The 17,830-nt window shown below is 45.9% G+C and overlaps 1 protein-coding gene across 1 annotated transcript in view; it reads right to left on the bottom strand.

Annotated features, from left to right (window-relative positions):
* LOC149338125 (uncharacterized) overlaps positions 1–17,561 on the bottom strand; it is a 42,271-nt gene extending 24,710 nt beyond the window's left edge. Inside the window, exon 1 of the mRNA XM_089550110.1 lies at positions 17,433–17,561. Within this exon, the coding sequence (XP_089406236.1) occupies positions 17,433–17,561 (129 nt within the window). The remainder of the gene's footprint in view (positions 1–17,432) is intronic.
* Positions 17,562–17,830: the final 269 nt, after the last annotated feature.

The raw sequence follows: 17,830 nt of genomic DNA, 5'->3' as shown, positions 1-17,830 counted from the left end.
GTCTACGCTGGATACTGGTTCCTTCACCAAGCTTTCACCTGTGCTAACCACGGTCGACTTCAACGATTGTGTGTGCCTCGCAGCCGATTTTGGACATTGTGCGGTGCCAGTCAACCCACCATGGTTTTACAGCCCGTGCCACTACACTCTACAAAAGGCGGGAATCGTCACTTCATCGTTGGGGCGTGGAACCGGCGATACCGAAATGGCGTTGCCGCTCACGCATTTACTGCTTTTCACGCAGGTATTCATCGCTGGTTATTCAAGTCACTGCTTTCATGCCGAGGAATTGTCTGCTGTGCATGATTCGTCTACGCTGGATACTGGTTCCTTCACCAAGCTTTCACCTGTGCTAACCACGGTCGACTTCAACGATTGTGTGTGCCTCGCAGCCGATTTTGGACATTGTGCGGTGCCAGTCAACCCACCATGGTTTTACAGCCCGTGCCACTACACTCTACAAAAGGCGGGAATCGTCACTTCATCGTTGGGGCGTGGAACCGGCGATACCGAAATGGCGTTGCCGCTCACGCATTTACTGCTTTTCACGCAGGTTAGTGACACATATTTCAATATATGTTTAGTGTATGCTTTGCCGGTTCCACCCCCTGTATTGTATGCATGCGTTTCTTCTCATTCTGTAGCACACAGACCCATGTTACGCAGAAGGTGTCGTTTTTCTTTATTTCGAAGAGCTGCGTTTTACCTTTTGCTTCTGGTTTTGTGCGGCGACATAGAAGTTAACCCAGGACCTAGCGATGCAATCCTGCAGCAGCTTTTGCAGGGCCAGACAGAAATTAAGGAAAAACTTGCAACTATCGAGAGTTATCAGGATGAAAACAAAACAGCTATGTCGGATCTGAATGCCCGTATGGCCAATTTAGAAGCAAAGATTGCAGGTCTTGAGGAAATGAGGGCCGCTGTCGAGGACTGTAGGGCGAGTAGTGAAAGACAGCGTTCCGAGTGGCAGACTCTGATGAAGAAAGTGGACGATCTTGAAAATCGATCTCGACGGTGCAATCTGCTCTTTTATGGAATTAAGGACGAGGATGAACGCGAGTCACAACCAATTTCTGAAAAACTTGTCCTAGATTTGTGTAGATCTACTCTGGGAATAGACCCCAGAATCGAAAGAGCCCATCGCCTCGGACGGTTCCGTTCAGAAGGAACTCGCCCAATAATTGTTAATTTTAGTTCATTCAAAGAAAAAGAGGCTGTTCTGTCAAATGCGAAGAAATTGAAAGGAAGTTCTACTAGCATTTCAGAGGACTTCTCTGAACCAGTACGAAACAAGAGGAAAATGCTATGGGACTACGCCAAACCTCGCAAGGGACCCAATGGCAAAGCACATCTGAAATACGATGTCCTTTACTTGAATAATGTCAAGTACATTTACGACGAATCTCAGGGGCAGGTAGTTCGAGCCTCTTGACAAGTTAAGCCGGATCACTCTGTTTTGTCGATTCTAGTACTAAACTGCAGAAGTATTAAGAATAAAGTGGACAAGCTACATGGTCTAATTGACATGGCGAGACCTTCCGTTGTGATCGGATGTGAATCATGGCTGGATGGGGATGTTAGCGATAGCGAAGTTTTTCCGAGTAACTATATCAGCTATCGAAAAGATCGAGACAGGCACGGAGGAGGTGTATTTATACTGGTGGACGTCTTAGTTAGTTCTCGTAAGATGGAAATTGGTGTTGGGACATGTGAGGCAGTATGAGCTCAAATTAGACTTTTAAATGGTAAATTACTATCAGTTTGCTCGTTTTACAGGCCACCTGGAAATCAGCTTGAACCCATCAGCGACCTAACTGATATGATTGAAACTGTTAAAACTGACTGTTTAGTTGTTGGAGGTGACTTTAACATTCCTGAATTAGACTGGAGCTCAGGATGTCTTCCGTCTAGAGCCAATTCCGCAGTAGGCAAAGAATTGTTAAATCTGTGCAATTCATTCAGCTTATCCCAATTAGTGCTGCAGCCAACCCGTGGCAACAATGTTTTGGATTTATTATTCACTAACCAACCATCGGCAGCTTGTTCTACCCTTGTAGTGCCCGGTATCAGTGATCACAGTTGTGTTTTAGCGGAAATGAACTTTCAGTATGTTAAACTTGAAGACTGTTGCAATCGGCGCATTTACAGTTACCGAAAGGCAAATTTCCCCGAGATAGCCTGGGCACTTGAATCCTATGTCGATGTGTACGAAACATTGTCTGATTCACTCAGCGTTGATGAGCTGTGGCGCACACTGACAGCCAAACTTTTTGATTTGCGTGAGCAGCATGTGCCGTCATGGATGATGACGAAACGTCGCAGCAAAAGCAAGCCATGGTTCACAAAAGCGCTGCGCAGAGTCGTTGAAAAGAGGCAACAACTATATGCACGCTTCAAAAGAAATCCGTCGGAAGATAACATGGATCAGTTAAAAAAGATTACAAAGGATATGAATGCTTCAGTCAAAGAGGCTAAATTTACCTACTTTCAGTCTTTCGACATGCGTATCCAGGATCGCCCTAAAGAATTTTGGCAGTACATAAAAAAAAACAGAAAGGATGAATTGTCTATCCCGCCACTCGATCACAACGGAAGTATCGTTCATGATAATCTGGAGAAAGCCAAGTGCTTTAACACGTTTTTCAGCTCAGTTTTTTCTGCTGAGGACAGCAATAGCCCTGCCGATTTTCGCCTTGCCTTGAACTGTACGGAACCCATGGAGAACATTGAATTTGATCAGCGAGGAATTGTGTCGCTCTTAGAACGCTTAAAAGATAACAGTGCCACCGGTCCGGACGGCTTACCCACGATCCTGCTCTCTTCTTGCGCTTTTGCGTTGTCAAGGTACCTTCAAATTCTTTTCACAAAGTCATTACAGGAAGGCTCCTTGCCTGATGAATGGAAGCTTGCTAATGTTGTACCTATACATAAATCGGGACCTAGGAATGTTGTTTCAAATTATCGACCAGTGTCCTTGACCAGTGTATTATGCAAAGTTTTAGAGCATGTGTTTTATACTAGTATTATGAATCATCTTAGTATACATTCATTATTAAATACTAATCAACATGGCTTTCGCAGTGGTTACTCGTGTGTCACCCAGCTTACCGAATTTGTACATGACCTGTCAAGTGCTTTAGATAAGGGATATTCTGTTGACTGTATTTTTCTAGATTTTAGGAAGGCCTTTGACGTTGTATCACATGCCTTATTAATACAAAAATTATACTGGTACAACATAAATGAGAACGTTATTAGGTGGATAAAGGAATATTTGAGCGTTAGGCGTCAATGTGTTGTTGTCAACGGGAAACAATCGCATGAGGTGGCTGTAACATCAGGGGTGCCTCAGGGGTCCGTCTTGGGCCCATTACTGTTCATAATTTACATGAATGACATCTTTTCAGGTATTTCTTCATACATGCGTCTTTTTGCGGACGATTGTGTATTGTATAGAATTATTAACGATCAAAGTGACTGCGATGCATTACAACAGGATTTGTGTAAAGTGGCCCAGTGGTGTGAGAACTGGGGAATGCATATTAACTTACAAAAATCTGTACATATGTGTTTCACTAAAAAGAAGGTTCCCCATATTTTCACTTATAACATAAATAATAGCAGACTGCTTTCAGTGTTGGAATTTAAATATCTTGGTGTATATTTAACAAGTTCAATGTCTTGGCATCGTCACGTGCATTTCGTTACTGCCAAAGCCTGTCGTGTTTTAGGTTTCCTGCGACGTAACGCTAAACTTTTCCCTTTAAAGACTAAAGAACTGCTGTATAATACAAACGTTAGAAGCATACTTGAGTATGCTTGCACAGTCTGGGATCCGAAAACCTTGCTTGACGTTCAAAAGCTAGAAAGAGTTCAGAATTTGGCTGTTCGTTTTGTTTTCAATAACTATGGGCGATATTTTAGTGTAACGAGCGCGAAAAAATCTTTGGGTTGGGACTCACTTCAAAAACGTAGGAAAGTACTGCGTTTAAAATTATTTCATAATATATTTCATTCTAGAACTGGAATAGACAGAACCAAATATATAGCAAACCCTGATTACGTGTCTTTACGTAGAGATCATTCACTTAAAGTTAAAGAATACAGGTGCCGGACTGACCTTTTTAAAATGTCTTTTTTCCCCAAAACCGTTTCGGAATGGAACAAGCTGCCTGAGGAAGTAGTGTCCATATTATCAAATGATTCATTTTCTTCCATGCTGTGACATTTTTTTGTGTATAATAATTCCGTGTTCTTTCTATCTCATTGTTATCTTTCTTTTTTTGTAACCACCTGCACGCGGTGGCATTTGTGTACATTTTCTTCTACCCCCCCACTGTAATGCCAGCCAATGGCGCTGTGGGTATGATGATAAATAAATAAATAAATAAATAAATAAATAAAATTTGTAAGTTGGTTTTTGAGGAAAGGAAATGCGCAGTATCTGTCTCACACATCTCAGCGGACACCTCAACCAGAAGAAAGGCGCATAACTGCCCTCTTGAACCCCAGACCTTTGCCGAAATTACCAACCTCCACAGAGAGATGAAACGCCAGTTCCCGCCTCCTCATCCCGACTTGAATCGAGCGCAAGCCACCTTGCTCAGCGGGTTGCAGACGCACTCCATCCTTAGTACTTATAGACTTTCACTCATCGAAGACGTGGAATGCGACCCCGTCTGCCAAAATTGTTACCAGGGAGAAATCGCCACCCTGGCACACATCCTCTGGGGTTGTGCGGGAAATCCGCCCCTTCGAACCTTACTGCAGCTCCCTATGAAGAAGGATTGAACCAACTACTTAGAAGGCCAGACAAGAACATCCAACTGGCACTCATTTCGGGGGCCCAGGAAGTCGCCCTCACCTGGGGGCCACACCAAGCACTCCTGCCCTAAAACCCGCCAATCTATGGCAATAAAGTTCTTTCTCTCTCTCTCTCTCTGCCCTCTTGGAACACTGGACACACCAATCGTACTTTAAGCTATGTGGTGCTAGTGACATGTGCGCTGCATGCTTTGCCATTGACAACGTTGTGCCAAAAACGCTTCCACCTACCAGGGTGGCAGGATGGGTGTGGACATTAATTTAGGTATAAAGACAAGCGGGAATTCCGTACCACTGATGTGGGAGAACATCCCGTTCCTCTCACTCGTAACGGCTCCCACAGCTGTGTCAACCTCGCAAAATACTTGCACAGACCTCGTCTTTGAGAACCAGGCATTGGTGCAGCATGTCGAGGATGTATCCATCTATTTCTTCCTTCAAGACAGTAAAATTAATGTTGTACAATGCACTGGTGGTATCTGTCATGCAGTATTGCATCATGGTGTGGGGCACAACTGGCGTGACAAACTTGCAGAAACTACATTTGCTACAAAAAAGAGCTGTACGTTACATAGCTGATGTCCATTACACATACTCCACAAAACCACTTTTTCCAAAATATGAAATTCTTCCTGTGTTTTGTTTTTATAATTACAGGTTGATGTTGTGCTACAAAGGTTTTGTAAATTTTGGCATTAATTACATAACTCATCTGGCAAAACTCCAAGAAAACAGAAATATTCGTCAGACCCGACATAAAGATATGTGGTTTGTACACACCCCGAGAACCTCCTATGATGAACAATCTCTATCTTATACATTACCTTCGCTGTTAAACTTACTAGACGGACAAAATTTTGATCCCTCCAGAAACCGAAACTGTCGCATTAAACGTTTTTGTCAACTTCTTCATTTGCAAGACTAAACCATGCCTTCCTATTCGCCTAATTTTGTTCACTAATGTTGCTTATGTGTGTTGATTTATCTGTATTACCTTTTGTTGCTTCTCCGATTGATTGCCGTCTTGTTTCATTCTGTATTACCCGTTGATTTGTGATATTTTTTTTCATTTTTGTGTAAGACTGGCCGTCATCCTGCTGTCATGCCAACTAACAAGGGGTCGGGACCTCGTCAAGCTGCTCGAGCTTTTAGTCCCGTACTCCTCCTTTTCTAAGGAAATAAAATGATTGATTGATTGATTGATTGATTGAAATCACTGTTAGTGGAGTGTTTCTTGAATAAGGAATACGCCTTACAAATAAAAAGTTGTCTTTAATTGAACATACATGTCTTGCTCGAATTCTTTGCCTCAGTCTTTCGAAAAGCTGAAACAACTGACGAGCTGCGCTCAAATTTCGCATCAGGAAGTAGCGTAATCGTCGGCAATATTTTTCTTTTTCATACAGCCAAAGACTGCAATGGCGTTCGTTCCGATGCAGTTCGCCACTATAATCTTGTGCATTTAAAGCATTTACTGAAAAAAAGTTTTGAGGTGTGACGGTCTGTCCTTCCTTTAATACTGCTGTGCTTGTGTTGTCTAAAATTCTTGTCACCTGTAAATGCTTTTTGCATTGCGTTAACGTTATTTCGCTCCTGATTACCCAGCTTTTGATACTGAGGTACCCAGCAAATACCGTTTGAGGCAGCATTTAATAAAGGAAAAAATTAAGTAGCGTTGAAATGGGATGAGCGACTGCAATTACGGTTGAACCTGGAGAAATGCCTTGCGTTGGTCGTGCTTTTGAAACAAGGAATGCATTATAGATGCGTGTAAGCTTCAGTAATAGGCAGTCAAATCTTTATGTCATCATTGTCTTCTGAGCAGATAGAGTGTTATTTTTACGTGCTGAGAACAATGTGCAATGTACTGTCGTGTCTACGGCATGACACGTCTTAAGGGAGCACTCCGACACGCTGGCTGACAGTCAAGAGGCAAAAAGCCCTCGACTTTATTTCTGCCATCCATATATACCGACATGTAGTGATAATGTCCGTACTGGTGCCGTCAGAAGTAAATGGAAGGCAATATTAACGAAAGAAAGTCGATCATTGCCCCGCCTCCCCAAATCATAAATCCTTGAATACATATGTGCGACCTAATTGCGGTTGTTCGAATTGCACTGTGCACCAGCAGACATGAGCCATTATGTTTTAGATTTAAGAAATTTAAATCTTTTTAACAAAGTCGCCTTCCATTTCCTTTTGATGGCGAGTGTACATGTGCCGCATTACACACGGTTGCGCATAACCATGCGCACAGAAGTCAGATTGACACCGCATGCGGGAAGTTACCACTACTTCAAAATGACACCTGAAGACTTCACAAGCCAACAATTTTACAGCATTTTTATGCTTATCACTCTCAGATGCAAAGTATTATTTGAGGGCTCTAATACACCATGGTGATAGGTTTTTTTCCCGAACAAGAAGCTGACATTGGAAATTATTTGCCTTTTTAAAAGAACTTCAATTTGCTTCCTGATAACTTTTTCTGAGGAGGTTACCAAGCATTCGTGATATGTATTGTTGATCCGCTCGATAAGTTCTGTGGTTGGAAGTCCATATGGCATTCGTGGAGGGCTGCATGGTGGACATTTGGTCACAAAGCTGTGTACAGTCAGGCCAGAAGGAATCGTCAACACGCATATGGCGTGCTTGTCTACTTCACAGTGAGCTATCGAGTTGGAGAGAGTTTATAAATGTACACTTCGGTAGATCCTTTACTCTGAAACATGAATCAGGCTAGTTGCATACTGCAGCAGAAAGCACGCATATAATATTTTAAGTTTTGTTCATAGGTGCTGCTTGCATTTCATTCCAGCCTACGTATGTGCCTTGGCGTATGTTTTGAATGCTTGTTTTCATCTGAAATGCAGCAGGATGTAATCTGTGCACAGAAGTCATTTTTGTGCACTAGACGTATTGTTCGCAACTGCATTTTGTCTGGCTTGTCTTTTAGATGATTTGCTGGACATTTCTTTCCGGCCCTTCACAGATGCCCTTAGGCCTTTATTTCATTGTTGTTCCCCAAACTGTTTTCTTTTTTCTCACCAAAACCAAGGTTATGAAAACAGCTCTTCTTAAACTCTTCTTTCACATACCAGCAGTCTCTCTAAACAATATAAAATAAAGACATTGTAATATCTCTTCATCTTCCATGTTCACTCCCTGCATCTGCATTCCTCCCCTTCCCCAGTGTCGAGTAGCGTATGTGAAGACTTATTCCAGCCGACTTCACCTCTCCTGACATCAAACCTTTCCCTCTTACGAGGGGTCCTTCCGCATCGAAAGGAGCGGCCTGGTTTGTTGTATATGCAATGCTGTTGTCCTAGAGCAAAGTAATTGTAGGGCTGTACGTGAGAAATTTTGTTTAATCTCTTATATTTTGGATCGTGCTTGCATCACATGAGTGGTGAAGCTGGCTACATGCATTTGGTAAGTACTATGTGCTCAATGTCAGACGAAATTAACAGATTGAGGGCATTTTCAAGCATTCAAATTATACAGCATTTTTCAGAGCCTTCTTTATTTGAATGACATAATGCATCTGCAACTCTACACCGTGCATACATGACATGATTTTATCGGCTCACTTCATAATTAATGTCCACAGAGAAAAAGTTACATGCCTCAGATCATGCTAATCAGGTATCTGTCCTATTCCGATTAAGTCAAATGCAAGCACTGAGCAGCATATGCTTCTGTTGTCAGTGGACGTTTAGCTGTGCTTGTACCGTATATAATTTTTTCAATACTGCAAAGAAAAAATATCCGCCTTTTTTGCTTTCGGATTTGACGCTTCTCACAATAAGACATTTTACGCATTCAGAGCGTTGCGCTCGATACGATTTGCAATCGCGTTTCTTGTGCGGCCGCTTGCAGACGTAACTAAGGATAGCGTTAAGTTCGATGTACCTAAAATCCAAAAATGTATAACGGATTCCTGTGTACGCCGTGGTTTTGTTTCGCAGCTAACACTCGCTGAGTAAGGCCCCGCTTGTGGAGACCGAGCTCCCGAACACTCTACACCGCTGAAGACAATATGTTAAGGTTAAGCTTTCCAATGTCACCGATGCGTTGAGGTTACGATCGGGAGGCAGCAGTTTTCCCCCAGTTGCTCTTCCCGGGACGCTGATCGCATGTCACAAGTGCGTAATCGCCGCATGTGGCGATATTTGGACACGACATGCTGCACGATGGATTAGGACGATGAGCTGAAAGTGGTTTCCTCGAAGCTGCCGACGCCGCTTAATCACTATCTATTGATCTAAATGTCTAAGGGAAAGCCTGGGAGGTGCTGTGGAACAAAAAAATGTCTTATATGGGCCATTTCTTTGTTGTGATCCACGATGTTGAAAGTCTAAATACCAAAAACCTCTTGTCTTATAACTTCATGCGAATGCAGCAGCGGCAGCATCGCTAAGATTGCTTCATGCAGTATAATTACCGCTAAACTCCTATGTCCGTGACAACCGGCTCACAGGGTCATTTGCGTCGCATTCAGCACCATCGCCGAGGTAATGTGCGTCCCGTGTACGCCGAGGCTGCCGCCACCACGCATTTCACAGTCCCTCTCCACTGCGCTACTGTGCGACGCATACGCACCTACGCGTCGCAGCTTGGCTTCAGGCACGACTTTAGAGCATCGCTGCCTTTTGTACTTGGCGCCAAATAGCAGGCGAAAATGTTTATTTTTTCATAATTTTTCTTTATTTTTCAAAAGCGTCATCCTATTTTCTGTTACGTACCTTGGCAGTGCCCCGATTTACACGTCACGGTTACGCCCCGCTCTGGGCGGATTAGCGAATGTCGAGAATCGGGCCCCGCAACGCCAGCATCGCGCGATCATGCGCAAGCAGTCCTGCCATCTGGGTAGCGCTGTAGAGTGGCAGCTAACAGAAATGAGGCCCACCGTGTCATGTATAATAGGAAGTTGGAAATAGAAGTATCAACTAAACAATTTTAGAGAAGACGAGGATGACTATAAGCTGACGTTATTCACCCAAGAATAAAGAAGATGAAGTATTCGTTCAGGTGGGAAGAGATGATTGGTGGGGAAGTGAAGACGACGACGACAGGTATGACGTGTACCAACGCCAAGGCTATAAAAGCGAGAGGGATAGGGTGGCACGGGGGGAAAGAACAGAGAAGCGAATGTTCCGGCGGGTCAGGAACACCTCGGCAGGAAGAAAGAATCGCTGTCTCCGGTGTTCTCTGGGGATCCGTGAGAAACCAACGGCTCCCATTGCGAAGCGGACGATGCGGCTGGCATTGTAAAAATAGAGGCGCTGGCGTATTAAGGCTTTTGCCTTAATATGCAATCCTACTGTTGGGATGATGGGATCTCAGTTGATTTTATTTTAGTTTGTGGTTGCTTTCCTTGCATTTTTTTGGTAGGAGCAGCTGTAGAAAAGCAAGTTGTTGTCAACGAAAAGCTGAATGTTTATATAACTCTGTCTTTTAAACCTCGTTCCATCCTGTGCTCTCCTCGCTTAAAACCAATTCCACTTATCGGCTTGCTTATCTACAATCTTTCCGTTGTTCGCCCCATTGATTTCCATTGGTGCTCACATTTCCTTTTCACAGCCATTCCCAAAGCCTGTACAGAAACGGGCCAGCGTGTTCGGAGCAAGTCTTCCAATGTCAGCGCCGTTTTAGGACTTTTAATCAGGATGAGCGGATAAATATATTAAGAAACATTAAGAGTATATAAAGGTTTGTTCATGATTTCAAGGCTTCAAGAACAGAAATACAACCAACAAAAATCTTTTTATTGAACCCCAGGGTATATTCTGTCGTATTCTTTGGCGTTCAGGGTGCGCAAATCTTCCCTTCGTTTGCAGGCTCTGCGACAAATCGCCGGTCTCTTCGCTGAATTGAGGTCTGCCAATGAAAAAAGACATTTAAGTTCAGAAACTGAAAGCTTGCTACTGAAATTCAAACAATATGTAGAGATACGTTCGGAAAGTACATTCGGCCACATCAATTTCGTTGAAAAAATTTCTCAATTTTACTAAGGTGCTGATGTATCGACACTATTCATTATAATAATGCTGAAAATATCTTGAATGTGCTGAACGTTGCACAGATCAAAACATATCGCAATAGCCGCGAAGATGTAGAGCGAAATTCACCTAATAAGGCTAACGAATACAACAAGGTTGAAGAATTGAAGAGATCCAGTCGGCATCGCAGAAGCTCCTAATCGCTTTCAAACTTTGCGACTTCAAAGAATGCGCGGGATCTTGGAAGTAGTACTGAGTTCGGACTTAGATGATCAAGGTGACTACTTCGAAGGAAACAGTGCTAACGAAGAGTTAAGGTGACAGACCTTTTTTTTTCGATCGAATTTTCCGAACGTTGGGATAGCATCTGTTTTAAAGGGCAGGCGATGCCGCACGGATGGTGGCTGTCTATCCCGGATGTCGCTGCCGATCACGAAGTAGGGCGGTGGCAGTTTTGACAAATATTTTTGGCTCTCTGCCCGAGGTTGCCCGACGTTGACAATTATAAAGGTGAAACATGAACCGCGTGAGGAACATGCGCTTCCTCAACCCCTGTTGACCACCCCTCTCGACCAATGTTTTTTGTACGTGACGGTGCCGCGTGGAAAAAAATCTATAGGGAACCCAAGTTGAGGTTTGTTGAAACGACAGGCGCTCTGCGCGCTATTCCCCCATCGGTGGGATTCTGCGGCGCTGACTGGTCGTGACGCTCTCGCAGCGCTTTGATCACAGCAGCCGCTCCATGGCAGCGCACAAGATGCTGCCTGCCGCGTCCATAGAGACCGTCGCCACCGCCGGGGCGTGTCTGCTCCGGGCAGCACTGCTGCGCGTTCACGCAGGCGTCGGCGGTGCTGGCTATTTTCACTGCTTGACAGCTCTCTTCCAGAAAAGTTCAGAATATACGTTCAAATTATTCTACTGTGTTGGCGTTTAGAAAAAAATGTGGGCAGGCAAACATTGTTGCGATTGCACGAAAGGAATGGGTGCTTGTAATAAGGGAGTAATTACTCATTGGCATCCACCCGAGCGCAGCCATACGGCTACCAAGGAAAGCTATACAGCTTTGTCAGAAACTACGAAGTTTCTGAGCAAGCTGTATAGCTTTCCTTTGTAGCCGTATGGATGCGCTCGGGTGGATGCCAATGAGTAATTACTCCATTATTACAAATCTACTCCACCTTGGGGGATTCCCCTAAACATTTGACCAACACTGTTCCCACTTCGAGTTAGTGATCAATTCGCTCTCGCCCTACCATAAGCTTGCCGTCCTGGTTAGCTCAATTGGTAGAGCGACTGCCCCGGTGTAGCGGTGGTCCTGGGTTCGAACCCCGGACCAGGACGAATTTTTCTTTAACTACGAAGTTTCTGAGAAAGCTGTATAGCTTTCCTTGGTAGCCGTATGGCTGCGCTCGGGTGGATGGCAATGAGTAATTACTCCCTTATTACAAATCTACTCCACTTTAGGGGATTCCCCTAAACATTTGACCGAATGGGTGGTTGCGTGTGCGCCGAGAAAGCTGAGCAGTCGACTTAAGTGCGCGTTTCACCGTGTGCTTTTGCGTTCGCTCAAGCAAGTTTTGAAAGAAGAATGTCACACGTATGTGGAACATCGCAAGCTGTCCAGCCGTCATGGTAGCCGAGTGTCAAAAGCTCGGTGTATACCGCTTGCATGCCGTGTGTTTATCAATTGAAAGATCATTCGCTCCAAATTGGATTTTCACACGTTCTGAATAGCACACGCTACTGGAAAATTTATGTTTTGTGGAAGTGTAAACGTCCCAAAGCGACTCAGTCTATGAGAGACGCCGTAGTGGAGGGCTCCGGAAATTTCGACCACCTGGGGTTCTTTAACCGGCACTAACATCGCACAGCAGACGGGACTCTAGCATTTCCCAACAATCAAATGTGACCGCCCGGCCGGGATCGGACCCGCGTTTTTCGGGTGAGCCGCCGAGCGCCATAAACAATGAGGCACCGCGGCGGCTATTCTCTAAATGTCTTTCGCCTATCAGCAAGATCTGTGAAAGAAAAAGGGCACAATGCGAAAGTTCCAAATTGGTTTCAATTATTCCTGGTGTCACATTCATTATAACTTGAGCAAAACCTGAAAACGTTTGCTCGGCCAAAAAATGTTTACACTGTCTGCCACTTGGGGCTAGTTTGATACCTTCAAATCCAACTTGAAACAAGTCCTAGTAGCTACAGAAAATGGAGCAAATTATAATTGTTTTTTGCAATTATCAGCATGCAGATTTTCCGAATTATGGCGGCGCTACCAAAACATGTGACTTCGGCTCTTGAACTTGGCTGTATTAGTATAGCGTATATGGAATAATATTTTTCATTGATTTCGATTGTAATTTTAGCATTCAGGGATTAGAAGCATGGTTATTCAAGTCATGACAGCGTGCACGTCCACTTCGCGCACACAGAAAACTTTCTCCTCTACTGTCACTTCCTGATTGTTTCTTTCGACCAGATGGCATTGTGCTGCCTATTAAGGCCTTCTTATTCTCACAGAATGAGATCTTTCGTTACGGATGGCGCACCAACTTCTCTTGTTAACTCAGAAATATACTGTTGTAAAGCAGTATTGCATGACAGCTTGAAAAGCATCTCGATCTAACATGCTCGTAAACTTTCTTTTCCACTGGATACACTCAAAAGAAAGAGGTTCGCTTCACACAGCTTTGCTGAGACAACTCACTATTTGTGCTTTTATGAAGACAGCGGATTGTCTGCTTATTCGGATGCTGTGAAGAATCGCATCAAATCCTGAATTTCTCTATTTTCGTAGCCTTGAAGGCAAGTTTTATTTTACCATGCTCAGCTTCATCTTTTTTGGAGCGCACTTCCCTGACGAGAAGCTTCAATTTTTAACCGTTGCGGGGCTTTATTAGCCTTGCCCATCACGTTGAGAGGTTGAATCTAGGCTACCATGCCTCCTCAAGAAGCACAGCATTTTCGCTGCCCGTTTCTGTTTATAACTAAAATGCAAGTTTCTGGCCGCGGGCAAAAAGAATATTGGTTAAAACATGCAGCTACAAGGTTTTCGGTTGGATTTGGATTTCCGCTTGTACCTTCACAATGAGCATGAGTTTAGGAGCTTGGCTTTTAACAACGTCATCATTTCGAGGCTTTTTCCTTCTTGCTCACGTTTTATTTACATGCTTGCTTTTATACCGCGGACGAAAGCGGAATTTATAGATTTTTGTGCATATTGTTATTCAGCTAGGCTGAAATTCACTGACCCTAACAACTACCTCTCGCTTGGTAACCACATGCTCCCTTTCCTGCTCTATCCCTCCCGAGTTTTACGACGTTTATTAGAGTTATAGCCCATCGTCACCGTGTTTACGTTACCGTTTACCGGGCCTGCCTTGCATCATCTCCGCATGCGGGGCCATTACCAGATGGCTAGCACCTTACGGGATCACTTTTAGAGCTGCCGGGAGTTAGCGTTCGCTCGTAAACAAACATGGCGGTGCAATGCACGGCGCTTCGGACCACATACAGCCCCACCGTGGCATTGTTTTGTGCCATTTCTCGTTAGAAATGAAGGCATTCGCATTTAATTCACATACTCTTACTCATACGCAGAGGCGTGAGTAACAACTAATCTATGTGTTTTAGAAAATTCGGTGATTTTCCCGCAGGTAGGCCTAACTATACGTCGTGCATATAGTTGAATAACACCATCTGCCGGGCTAGTTGGTTGCGATCCATATGTATCAGCAGCGCTAACACAAAACACGGAGGAGGAGAAGATGAGAAGATGGTACAGAGCGCTGAACTGCCAACTTTATTCCAACTCTTCCAACTTCCAACTATTCTCCTGCTTCCTGTTTTGTGTTCGCGCTGCTGATACACATGTGTAGATAGTGCGATATAAAAAGTGTTGGGTAATGGCCATATGCAACACACGTAATCTGCTAGGCAGAGGATCGACGGCTTAGGACAGTCGAACAACAGCACACAAGCGCGCACCACAGCGTCATCATCATCCAAACACTTCGTCGTCTTCCCAGCGTCCGTGCCCTACCTCCCTCCCCGCTCCCCCCCCTCCCCCCATGGCAAGAGCACAGGCGAGTTGTAAGGCTTGAGGCTTTTAACTGGTGCGATATCGGCGCGTGGTGCAGCGGCCAGGGCAGGACGATGCAGCGGTGTGATCTCCTACGTTACCGCTATAAGGGCATGCATAAGGCACGAGTTTTTCGCACAGGCGTGACGGGACGCAGATCAAAACACGGGAGCCAGGAGGGCATGTGACTTCGCGACGGCGACAGTCACGACGGCGTTTCTGAGCTAATTGGGATGCCGGCCACCAAAGGCGGGCGGCAAAGACTGGCGGCGTTGGCGCAAGCGACGGCGTGCGGAGTATTAATACTCGTGGGATAGTGGCAGCATCAGATCGAGCCTAAACAGAGATAAAAAGAAGAGAAACTTGCTGTCTCGTCTCGTGACGTGTGCAATTGTATGCGAATGTCACAAATGGGAGGCTAATCTTCCATTCAAGGTGGTGGTCAGAGACCTACATGAAAATCGTGTCGGGGGCGGCAAGGTTCAGGCATTTGGTGGGGCCGCTCGTCTGTGGGTGGTAAGCCGCGGCGAACTGGACGGACGAAGCAGGAGACGAGAAGTTCGGCGACCACATGGAGGGCACGGAGCTCTTAGAGAGAGACACTATAGGGCCGTCTGTAGATAGAGCGGGCATCTCTGATTTCAGTGCGGTGGGCGACAACAAACGTTTGAACAAATGGATGGTCATCAAAGTGAAAATGCGCTGCAGGAGGAGAAGAGGCAGAGAAGAGTTGTAGAGTCAGTAGGGCACAGATTCGTCAAATAGGATCGGTACGGGAGGCCTGCGATGCGGGGAAGCTGGAGATGTCAGTAGTTTGGTGAGGAGATAGGGCAGAAACTGAGCAATCGGTCAATGGGGGCAAGTGAACATGCGAAGTGCCGGCGGGAAGAACTTGAGGAGACAGGCTGAAGTTGAGGGCAGGGAGGTAGGTGCAGTTGTAGGTGATATGGACAACGTTTTGCGAAAGACATTACGATAAAGAATCACAGCGGTGATAGGGCAAGCGACGTAGTCTCTATCAGGACAGGAGGAGGCGGTTGCCATAGGGATGTAGACGACAGCTTGTGGTGGGAGGCGACCGAACTCGCTGGAGTGGAGGCGAGGTAAGCTGGTTGAGTCTTCATAGGAGAGGGGCAAATACCATCGCATCAGGCCTCAGGAAGTCATTAAGAACTGATAGGTGATTAAAAGGTCAAGGACCACGACTTGAGGGCACCTGTACATGACTGTGAACAGAGCGGGAATATGACGTCCGGCAATGTTGCATCGCGCATTCCACATTCTAGTCACTGCAGCAGTGCTGCCATCGGCAACGTGAACAGTGGACGTGCCGGCGGGCGTTGAAACTGTCTTGATGTGGCAAAGACGAGCTCACAACAGACACTTGGGCGCCAGTCTCACCGAGGGCAAGGTCAGGCACACCATCCACACGGACATTAAAAAAAATTACGTTTGGCTGCGGCGGCCAAGGCAGTATTTGCAGGCCGGGTCAGTGATGCAGCGTTACCTCCGGGGGCTGCATCGGCTAGCTTTCTGAGACGTGGCGCGAGTTGGATCAAGGGGAGCTGCGGCGAATGAGATGGGAATGGGAGCGGCGGAGCGGGTTGGTCACGAAGTAGGTCGGGACGAGGTGATCAGCGCTGCAGGGCGTAGTCGTTGCGGCTATCGACGAAGGGGAAGGGACGCGGTGGCGGGGACCAACGGCTGCGGCAGTGGCGGGAGGTGTGTCCGACAGCTGAGCACGATCATCAGCCGATCATCAGGGGTACGCTGGTCGTCAGAATTGCGGTATCCACACCGAGGCGAGAACCTGAGACTCAAACTGGCCGAAGCGATTACTGCAGGATCCAGGCTGGCACTAAAGTTGACCGCGAAACGAGCAGAAGGTTCGGCCATGTTCCCAACCTTTTTGCGAACGACGGCCTCGATAAATGCCATATTGTTGTTGGGCAGTTTCAAGGATAAACCGGCGGGCGTCATCGCCTCCAGTTCGCGACTCACGATGTGGGTTAATAAGTTAGCCGCGTCGGAAGGATGACGACGTGTTGGCCGATCGTCACATGACGAGCTGGCAGCAGAGTTCGGCAGCCCATCAGAACAATAGAAAATGCGCCTGTGTTTGGTCAGCTCGAAGCGCCGGCACACCTCAAGAATAGAAGCTACCATAGAAGACTCGTTGCAGAGCAGCAGGTTGAAGGCATCGTCGGCAATACCTTTCAGTGCGTGGCCGACTCTATCTACCTCAGACATGTCTTCGTCAACTTTTCGGCACAAGGCCAGGACGTCCTGAATGTAGGCGATGTACGGCTTTGAAGACGTTTGGACGCCCGACGCAAGAGCCTTTTTTTGCGGCGAGTTGACGTCCGATGAGTTTCCTCAAGAGGTCGCGAAGTTTCTGCTTACAGATGACCCATGAGGTCAAGTCATCTTTGTGTATTTGAACCACACTCGCGCGGTGCTGGACCGAAAAACATCACATCTGTGAGCATGAGTGTCGTATTCCACATGTTATGCCTGCTGACGCATTCGTAAAGGGCGGGCCAGTCGTCCACGTCAACGTCATCTGTCTCGCAGAACGTGCCTGATTCACGGTAGTGGGCCACGACGATGACTGGCGTTGCTGGCGGAGATGGAACGGATTCGGTAGACATGATGGCGAGGTGGCGGGAACTGCGGAAATCCAGCTTGGGTTCCGGGATCTAATTTGGTAACCTCTATCAAATATTACGTAATGCCTGTATGAAGCAGATGTCGAAGGCTTGGGACAGTTGAACAGCCCTCACCACAGCGTCATCTTCGTTCAAAGCACTTTTCCCTCCCCCTTGCGTCCGTGGCAATAGAAACGGCAACAGTGCAGTTCTTCAGCTTTGTGCTCACTTTAACAGTGTCTCTTCTTCCTTCCTTGCTCTTTTCCTTAAAG

This window comes from Amblyomma mixtum, chromosome 6 (assembly GCF_055824585.1).
Source record: "Amblyomma mixtum isolate Tamu chromosome 6, ASM5582458v1, whole genome shotgun sequence".
Classification (NCBI taxonomy): domain Eukaryota; kingdom Metazoa; phylum Arthropoda; class Arachnida; order Ixodida; family Ixodidae; genus Amblyomma; species Amblyomma mixtum.
The sequence above is the reverse complement of the archived record's forward strand: the minus strand, read 5'-3'. Positions and strand labels throughout refer to the sequence as shown.